Source organism: Epinephelus moara, chromosome 4 (genome assembly GCF_006386435.1).
Source record: "Epinephelus moara isolate mb chromosome 4, YSFRI_EMoa_1.0, whole genome shotgun sequence".
NCBI lineage: Eukaryota > Metazoa > Chordata > Actinopteri > Perciformes > Serranidae > Epinephelus > Epinephelus moara.
The window spans coordinates 32,862,948-32,873,220 of record NC_065509.1 but is presented as its reverse complement, the minus strand read 5'-3'; the positions used below and the strand labels follow the sequence as shown (position 1 = coordinate 32,873,220).

The 10,273-nt window shown below is 39.4% G+C and overlaps 1 protein-coding gene across 1 annotated transcript; it reads right to left on the bottom strand.

Moving 5' to 3' along the window:
* Positions 1–1,251: 1,251 nt before the first annotated feature.
* LOC126389227 (probable E3 SUMO-protein ligase RNF212) lies at positions 1,252–9,425 on the bottom strand. The gene is made up of 12 exons (XM_050042799.1): positions 9,317–9,425; positions 8,519–8,580; positions 8,305–8,379; positions 8,100–8,156; positions 7,762–7,820; positions 7,582–7,641; positions 6,305–6,369; positions 5,543–5,603; positions 4,370–4,412; positions 4,112–4,166; positions 2,394–2,463; positions 1,252–1,375 (listed from the first exon to the last, which is right to left on the bottom strand). The coding sequence occupies exons 1-12, from the start codon at positions 9,423–9,425 to the stop codon at positions 1,252–1,254; spliced, it is 840 nt and encodes a 279-aa protein (XP_049898756.1).
* Between the last annotated feature and the right edge of the window lie 848 nt (positions 9,426–10,273).

Genomic DNA, 10,273 nt, shown 5'->3' with positions numbered 1-10,273 from the left:
TAAAAGAAACACAATATTACTGAAATTATGAGAGGTGCAGCATGAGAGATGTGTGTGTGTGTGTGTGTGTGTGTGTGTGTGTGTGTGTGTGGGCATAAGGGAGAGATTATTCTGATTTAGTCTTCTCCCTGTCAGAGTGTGACACCATGACAGCTCAGTCTGCCCCGGGGAGCCATTTCTCTCTTAAGTGGACCTTAAAAAACAGGAAACGACTTCAAATCCCGCTGGAGCGCAGAGGAGGATCAGGCCTACTGACTCTGTACAATACCCTTTAACTTCACACTCACACACACACACACACACACACACACACACACACGCTAGTAAGTGCCTGAATATAGCGTGTACAGACCCTGAACACACACACACACACACACACACACACACACAGTCACACCTGAACCCTCTTCAATAGACACCATTCAACACCCTGACAAGCGGGGACAATGGAGGCAAAAACGCAGGTCGACAAAGAGAGACTCGACCTGCCTGAACACATCTGGCCGTCCTCGCCGCCCGCTCCACCGCATCAGCTTTTCCTTGCAGTGATGACTTCAGGTGATATCATGTTCCTATATGGCTACACTTTGCTTTGCCTTCACTTGCAGCTGTTTTGTAACAAGACTTGGAGGGTGAAATCACGAGTCATGTTACTGAAGTTACACACAGCAGGCTGGGAGTGCGGAGGCTATTGTCGAGGGCAGTTAGCTACATCGCTGCCTGAAGGGCTCTCCTGATGTCACTGCAGCATTTGTCTGTCAACCTTGAAGTCTTGTCTTGTACGTGCGATTTTTTCATGAACATAATCCCAGTTTATCTTTGTAAATTGAACAGGTGCTGGTGCGGCAGAGTGAGCGTGACGTCAAATTGTGCCTTGAGGCCTGTAGGTCTCTGTGCTGGATTAGGGAAAGTAATTCACTTTACAGAACAACACGGCTAAACAGCTCTAACTCTACGGGATAACCTGACCTGTGACCTCATAAAGCCACGTAAAGCAACGAAAATCAGGTCATTATTTCATCACTTTAATTGATCGTAAGACAATTTAATAACACAGAATCTGAGTTCAGTCATCAATCTACTGTACGAAACAGGTCACATAACTTTAAGGGGACATTAAAACACAACACACTAACTCTTTGGTGACTCTTCATAGGCTGTGAGAGACATAAATACCTGTGTGTAGCTACACATCAGTGACCAGGTGTAGTTTCTCTAAAAGCTTCATGACAGTTTATGAATGTGTGTTTGCTAAGGAGGAGGGCAGACCAGGGAGGACATGGAGTGTCTGAAGGAGGGTTTGAAGATGGGAGACTTCCATGCAGACGTCTGGCTGTATGACACATCAGGGGTCAGCGGAGATCCTTGGAAACGACTGAGGAGAGGAGAGGAGAGGAGAGGAGATGATAAGAGCGAGTAGGAGAGGACAGAGATCAGACAAGAAGAAGGGAGGGGACAAGGAGAGGAGAGGAAACATGAGAAATGAGGAGAGAAGAGTTAGGAGATAACACAAGGACAGGACAGGACAGGAAAGGTTGAGAAATTGGGAGAGGGAGGAGAGAAGACAAGGAGAGGAGAGGAAGAGATTAATCAAGGAGCGAAAGCAAGGAAAGAAGAGGATAGGAGAGATTAGAAAAGGAGACAAAACAAGAAGAGGAATGGAAAAGAGATGAACAAGGAAAGGAGAGGAGAGCAAAGGAAAGGATGAGAAATTAGGAGAGGGAGGAGAGGAGAGGAATGGAGACAAAACAAGGAGAGGAGAAGAAACAAGGAGAGGAGAGGAGAAGAGATGACTCAAGGAGAGGAAGCAAGCAAGGAGAGGAGAGGAAAGGATGAGACATTAGAAAAAGAGACATAAAGAGAGGAATGGAAAAGAGATAAGCAGAGGAAACAAGAGGATAGGAGAGGACACAAGGAGAAGAGAGGAGAGGAGACAAGGCGAGCAGAGGAAAGGAGATGAAACAAGGAAAGGAGAGGAGAAGGGATGAAACAAAGAGAAGAGAGGAGAAGGGATGAAACAAGGAGAGGAGAGAAGAGGAGAGGAGACAAGGAGAGCAGAGGAAAGGATAAGGAATTAAGAGAGGGACCGCAGAAGACAAGGAGAGGAGAAGAAAGGAGACGAAACAAAGAGAGGAGAGGAAAGGAGGAGAAATTAGAAAAAGACAGGAAACAAGGAGGAACAGATGAAACGAGGAGAGGAGACGAGAGGAGACGAGAGGAGTTAATGTACACTTCATGTCTAAATTTAAATAATCATAACCAGTTAAACACGTTGCTTACAGTATAAACACAAAGATGAAATAGTTTAGTTTGTCAAAGTAAAGATATGTAAAATCATTAATCTGTACTTTTCAGATTTCATCATGATGCATTTAAAGACTGAAATGAGTCACCTGACAGTAGCTGAGCGAGCTGAATGGTTGACCATCATGTTCTGTTTGGACGATCTGTTAAGGACGGTGCCTGAACACAACACCAGAGAGAAGAAATGTTAATCCCTAACACAGGTCATACTGTACAGATGTAATGGCTCCTAATGATTTTTAAAATGCTTGAGATACTTGTGGCTCATTATGGGCTTATGTGTCTCCTCTTCCATCACACGCTGCGAGTTTCATTTAGAGAATCCTCCAGGACGACAAGATAAATGGGTGATTCATCTTCAGGAGTGATTAGTACCTCACAGTTTACACACACAGACTTAGATGTTGCTACCCAACAGAGCAAAACACCGACAGCATCGACACAACCCTCTGCTACAGAGAGCTCTGTTATAAATGGCACGTGTCATCCTTATCTAGGAATAACAATTAATTTAATAGTCAGTTAAGCATTTTGAATAGCCCAATAAATCTGCTGCTGCCAGGCAAATATTGTGATTTCCTTCGATACAATATTTACTTAAGCAAACACTCACACAGGTTTAGTGAGGATCAAGACAATCCTGACAGTCACCTATTTATCTGCCACAATGGAGGTCAAATCCTTTAAAGGACTTAATGACATAATCAAAGAGACAGACTCAGTAGGTGTTATCCTAAACATAACAACAGCCAACATCTGTATGGGTTTAATCACTGTGGGTGTTCAACCATGAAGTCTATAACCCACAAACAAGGCTATATGATGGCAGATGATTATAGTGCAGTTATGTCTGTATCAGTGTTTCTGAATATGCAACTTCAGATGTTGACGTTTGGCAGAGAGACTTATTGTGTCAAACCCATGTAGCGTAACATGTGTGAAGTGTCTTTAGTGCCAAACATACAAACATCAAACATACATATTTTCCTCTTACCTGTAGTGCTACTTATCAGTGTAGATAGTTTTGGTGTGAGTTGCCGAGTGTTGGAGAAATCGGCCGTAGAGATGTCTGCCTTCGCTCCAGTCTAATAGAACTAGATGGCACTCGGCTTGTGGTGCTCAAAGCGCCAAAAAAAAAACACATTTGAAAAACTCAACAGCAATGTATCTTTGCGGAAATCGTGACCTGGTTTCTCAAGATAATCCACAGAAACTTGTTGTGAGCAGTTTAATGTAGGAACAATTTTTTTCTACTGAAGTAAATCCGCCAATTGTATCGCCCTGCAGAGAGAAGTGTGCATCTACTCTTCGCGCGAGATGTAAACATTAATGTCCTCCTCGGCTGAGTTGTAACATTAGCTAGCTCAGTGGTGCTAGGTGAGCTAGCAGTACGCCTCCTTTTGCAGAGTTACAGGGTCGGCAGGTGTAGTTCAGTAGAAAGAAAATAGCTCCTACATGAAACTGCTCACAACAAGGTCTGTGGGTTGTCTTGAGTAACCAGGTCATGATTTCTGTAAAGAGACATTACTGTTGAGTTTTTCAAATGTACTTTTTTGGCGCTTTAGAACCACAAGTTGAGTACTGGAGAGAAGACAGACATCTATATGGATAATATCTCCATCAATCTGCGACTCAAACAAAAATGATCTAGATAGACAGCACTACAGGTAAGAGGTGAAATATATATTTTTGATTTAAGGGTGAACTGTCTCTTTAATGCCACAGAGAAATCACCAAAGCAGATCCTAGTTTAAGAGCTAAATTCTACACGGACAACAGTTCTTCAGTTCCTCTGCAGAGCACATACCCATCCGTCCATCTTGTGGAGGACTAATTAACGACATTCTGGGGACAGTGTTGGGCTGGAACACAGATACACACAGAGAGGAACATCATAAATCATCCCTTTTTATTTGCTTGTTTTTCAATACTTTTATTCTTCATGCACTAAAGTCTTAAAGCAAATGTCAGGATGCTGTATGATCTTGACAGAGCTCATACGTTTCAGTACACAAACTGTATAGCAGAAAGGGAAGTTTACTGCAGGTAACGTTATGACACTTACTTTCCTGAACAGACTCCTTTCATCCACGTCCATGTTTTCAGCGCTGCAAGACATGAGGGCACGCTTCATTAGTCGAGTTGGGTTCAGTTGGCTGAGCACCACAGTGCTGCACAAACTTCTTTATAAGAAGCCAGACGTCTGCAACATTAATCGTTTCATCAGAAAGGCAGATGTTCACTTTGTGAAATACTGGTTTTTAAGAAGGATGCAAAACCATATTCCCCGCAGACTTCACAGTGAATAATTAAGTTAATGTAAAATAAGTTGATGATTGAAATATTATTACATTAGAGTGAGATAATTCCATGCTTTTACATTGATTTTTACTTTACAGATTCTTTATAATGTACCTCATGTCAATGGTAGTTTCTTTAAAACAATTATTCAAAAAAATCTTCTAAACAGAAAAAGTCAAATTATCTTATATATTCATTGGTTTCAAGGGAAAAATACTCATTTAACATAGTTGTTTATTCAATATTATTACATGTTTGTTTTAAAGATTATTTTACTAAAAGCATATGTATTTGTCCAAAACGTGAGAAATATTGAAAGGCTTGGTGCTTCTTTGCAAGACTTGGTCAGATTTTTAATTCAATCCAGTCACTAAAGTCTAAATATTTTGAAAAGCTCTCTTAATTAAAATGACTTTTTATTATTACAATTCCTTTCAAATCATCCGTTTACTTTTTGACCTTGCAGACGAGGCGGTAACACAGCACTGGGGTTAATATCCGCTGTCCATCATCTACTCGCACAGTAGAAGAACCAAAAGTCTCAGTGGATAAAACAACATTTGTGCTATTAAAACTCAAGCAGACAATCAATCCTATGTCAGCGGTGTCTCGGAAACCCAATAGGGAATCCTGACTAAACCCAAGCAAAGCTTAGCTTATTCAGGTGTGTGTGTGTAGATAACCGCAGGGCAGGGCAAAGCTATACAGCAGCTAAAGCTAACATAAGACATGGGGGCTGAACCCAGGATATAGCTTGTTTGCACTGTGAAATACCTTCAACATTCCCCCTCTCTCTTGTTCGTATGGTGAGACGTAATGAAGGACAGAGTGAAAAGAAACATAGATGGAGATGAGGTAAAGAGAGCGCAAATCAAAGATGAACATAAAAGGAAGGTAAAGATGTTCAGAGACACTGGGAACAGTTAGGGATACTCACATATTAGTGGTTGAGGAGCGTCTGGAGAGGGACACGGGGGAGTTATAGGGGATCTGTAGGACTGACACCAAACAGGAAACACAACATTAACAACCACAGTACACTATTTATGATTATGAGACATTAAGCGGTCATGCAGGAATGTATAAAATACATGGTTCAGTGATTTAACCACAGAGACAAGACATGAGCCAGTTTTATGGTCAGTCAGTTATTTTGTTTAGTTTTTTCCAGCCACTAGCCCATCCTGCTTGGCTGTGTGATTTCTTACTAATGTTTCTGAAAAAACTTTAGTATAAAATGTGTTATGCAACAAAGAGTAGTCTTTATTGGTCAGCCGTATGAAACGGAACCATCTTGAATGTTAAATTTATACTATTTTGGGGATGTAATCTTTTTGTATTACTAGTACTCAGTTGTCACAATACTTTTTCTACTATCTCACACTTGTCTCTGTCTTGGCCCCCTTATGTTGCCTTCCACAGTCTTTGGTTAGAGTTTGAATTTTAGGAAATAGTGCAACATTTTGTCACAATTACTTTGCGTCCTTGTCCTATCACATTTCATTTTTTTCTATACTGACTGACTGAAGTTATAGCACATTTGACTCTTACTATGAACAGACAGACAGTCAGACTCGGACTTGTCTTGCGCTCCAATTTAATGTTTTTGACTACAGCCCTGCTTTGATCAGTGTATAATTTAACAGTGTCTACAATGACCACTACAATAGTAAAATAAAATTATGAGATTACAGTTTACCTGATTTATGCCCATGTGGAGTATGGGAACTGTGGCTCATCTGAGGCACTGATGAAACTTTGGCACTGAGACAAAAAAGTCATAAAGAAAGTTAATGAGTTTAAAATAAACAGACACGGCTGCTTCTAACATAGGTGTCAGAGTGAATCCTACAATGAGAGAATGGGTGAGGACTCTTCTTTCAAACTGCACTCAAGCCAGACAAGATAAGATAAGCCCTTATCAATCTCCAAGGGGGAAATTCGGGTGTTGCAGCAACACAAAGACAGCAGAAAGTACAGATAGAGAAGTCAAAGTAAAATAATAGCACAACAAAAAAGAATAATGACAAAAGAGGTATATACAACCAGTATAGAGAAGTAGTAAAAAAAATAGAAACTACAAATAGTTATCTTCTATAAATAATTTAATTTAAATAATCTTTTATAAGAATTTGAGATTTGTCTTTTAGTATTTCTACCTTTAGTTTGTTTTTAACATTATTTTATAACTACTTCAATTACAGGTAAATGATGTGTAACTCTATGGGGATAATATTTTCTAACACTGAGGGCTGTTAATATTTGTTGAAATTATTCTTTAGATAGTGGCCAATGTTTAATGCAGAACTCACACTAAAATACAATTTTAAAAATGTGTTTTAAATCTTTTCAGGCCTTTACAAACAACCAAACTAAAAACTGTCCCTCTTAAATTCAGTGTTGGTTGTAGTTCTAACTTTCCAGGAGTAAATGTGCCAGGAGTGACACCTAGTGAGAGGTGAGGAATAACAGCCACCTGGTTGGGAATAACTTCACATACTATGCTGCTGCCAAACTCAAAGTTTTACTCCATAGATCCACATTTAGCCTGATTTTTAGTCTTTTATTTCATGAGCATTATGATCACTGATGCAGAATGACATGTGATGTTTAATGTTTAGATTCTGTATTAAAAAAAAAGGAGTCTGAGAAGATGAGAAATTACTAAGAAACATCAGCAAAATATTTTGGAAAATAAAACATATTTTTCAGGATAGTCTCATTTGTGGAACAGTTGAAGATGAATTACAGAGCAAAGTGGCTGTTAAAGTAGAAAAACCTGCCAGCTATAGATCAAAACTACAAGCATTAACAAACATTTTGAATAGAGTTATATATTTTAAGGATAAAATTGTAACACAAGTGATACAACAAATGGTTTTTCAGATGGGTTACTCATCTTTTAAAAGCCATTATCAGAATATCAGCATGTATCTAACATGATTATCTTTAGTAAGAATCTACTCTATGCTGTACCTCTGATGCTGTAGAGAGTTTTCCAGCTTAGTGATGTAGTTGCTCTGTTCATTCAGCTTCCTTTAAGGGGAAACAAATACAAAATAATGAATAAGAAAGGCACCTAACTTCTCATAAACTGCATTTAAGAATATTAAGAATATTAAGAATATGTATGAAAAGCATTACTGTTTGACTTACTTTGCCATCTGCTGCATTTCTTGCTTCATCTTGACAAATGCCTCCTCGAGTTTCCCATTCTGTAATTGATAAAATGATTGGTGATGCAGGTGTGACTATATTTTTCTGCAAGTAGCGTTTTTTTTTTTTAAATCTATTTTAGCAAGCAGCAAATAAAACAGTATGCAAATTAAATCAAATGTTCTACATGGCTGGGGGTTTAAAAGATGTCACAGATTTTCAACATAGTAAAATTTAAAAAATAAAGTCCATTGGCTGCCAAATGAAGAAAAGCAAACTCTCAAAGAAACACACACGCAACAACAAACATCCACTGCAGCAACACAGATGTCTCTCACCCTTTGCTGGTAGTAAGTCAACAGTCTCTTCTGATGTCTTGCCTGGAACATTATAACCTGAAAAAAGAAGGGACTCAGTGCTATGCGATGTCTGCACTAACAAATAACTCAAACCATCTTGCACTGACTGAGGCAGACTTAAATTCTGAACTGACATAAGAACAAGTAACAAAATATTTTATGATGAGATAGAAAATGACCAAACTTTGCTGATTTCCGTTAAGTGTTTGGTTGCAACAACGTTGATGTCCAAAAACAGGGCCTTCACCTCTGAGCTGCTCTGAAACAAAGATGTTTGACGTGACTCTAATGACAATAGGACTCTTAAATCATATCAGTCTGTTTCTACAATTACAAAGCCTGGTGTTATCCCCCACAGTCACCTGAGGATGCCATTTAATGAGGAGGAATATGCTTACTTGGTCGGAGAGTGGTGATACTTGGCATTTGGCACTGCATATTAAACACTTGCCTGGTTTGCCTGAAAGAAAAGTTGCAGTTAAGTTGCAGCGAGGCTCAAATTGAACAGAGGGCATGTAGAATCTAAATCCAATACAAGAGCTGAACAAAAGGGGGTCTCAAAAGTGCTTTTGCCCGAGACCCAAAATTAATTAAGTTTAATCCCTTGGTCTAACCCTGGAAGCCAGAGCAAATTAAAACATGATCAAACTCTTGAGGTTGAGATTAGACCCATCAGGAACAGGCCTGTGGCTTGTGAATATGATAAGAGGCTCCCAAAGTGGGGCAAAGGGACCTGCAGGAGTACTTCAAGAAATCACATAGCCAGTGTTGAATGGTGTAATTTCACTCTTATTTCATTGGAGGATATGAGGAGAAGCACCCGCTAACAGAGCATGACTGGATCAGAGATTTCATTCCCCCTGCTGTTACATAACGGCCAATATCAGACCCAGTGTGATAATAAACACGGTCTCAAATGTGTCTTTCTCAGGGATAGCTTATGTAATGGTGGTTTTGTGTCTTATGCATGGAAAAGTTTAGTTAGGAGCTCCTGGCTTGAACACACTTGGTGTAAAACTGGGTCATAAACTCTGCAATAACACTTTCAATCCAACAGATGTCCCTGTTTAATCACACTTTCATCTGCAAGGTACAACTGAAGTGAAGCTACTGTATGGTGCTGCACTGTTTTAAACACATGCAAACCCAACAGTGATTGACTGGACTGTCAGTTAGCAACATAAATCTGTGTCTACCTTTCTGAAAACAGACACTGCAGATGACATGGCCACAGGTGGTGACAGCTAGTTTTCTGTCAGCGCTGGGCGAAAGGAAGCAGGAGTTGCAGCAGATCCAGTAAGACATCTAAAGACCTGCGAGGAAATAAGATAACGTTAACTGTCTTTGCTAACCCGTTGTTGCTAAATTAGGAGTTAGCATAAACGAATTGAGCTAAGTGTTAAGTTACTACAATTGTCACATTAATTGGGGGTTTAAGCCACTTTCTGTAACATTGTTATTTTGTTAAGTTTATGTCAAGTTCATACAACAGCTTACACCTTATTACAGTAACGTTAAGTACATGTAACGTTGGATTACGTTACCTGAGTCATCCCGCTGCAAGTGAGGCTAGATGCTAAGTTTTAGCTAGCTAGCATAAATAACGGCTCTGTGAGAACCGAGTGCTTAAGAGTAACGTTCAGAGCTAACGTTAGTCTTGTAAATTATTTTTAATCAGTGTCAAAACTAAGTTACCAAAACCCAAGCATTTTTCTGTTGACTAATAATATACAGTAACTGCCTGCCTAACTTTATTAATTATTTCTTCCATATTTATCGTTACTAGCATCTAAGGACGTCAGTTTGGTAACGCCAACGCTAGCTAGTTACCGATACTTCGGTAGCTAGCTAGCTAGCTAGCTAATCTACATACCTGTACATAACGGCTCTGGGAGAAACGAGTGCTGAAAGTAACGTTAAGACCTAGTAATGTAAGTTACCTTAATTTATGTTAAAACTAAGCAACGTTACAGAAACACAGGCGTTTGTCTGTTGACTAATCGTCTAAAGTAACTGTCAGTTTTGCTATATTAATTATTTCCTTCATATTTATCGTTACTAGCATCTTGACGTCAGTTTTTTAAAGCTAACGTTAGCTATGTTGCGGTTACATAGCTAGCTATAATACATACCTGTCTGTTGAGATTAAGTAT

What these genes read in the sequence shown, in the direction of transcription:
- LOC126389227 (XM_050042799.1), bottom strand. Translation starts at nt 9,425, where the DNA reads ATGTCTTACTGGATCTGCTGCAACTCCTGCTTCCTTTCGCCCAGCGCT. An exon ending in AACTCTCTACAGCATCAGAG is followed by an intron (nt 6,370 to 7,581) that starts GTACAGCATAGA and finishes TTTTTGTCTCAG; the next exon opens with TGCCAAAGTTTCATCAGTGC. An exon ending in AAAGGAGTCTGTTCAGGAAA is followed by an intron (nt 4,167 to 4,369) that starts GTAAGTGTCATA and finishes TCTGTGTTCCAG; the next exon opens with CCCAACACTGTCCCCAGAAT.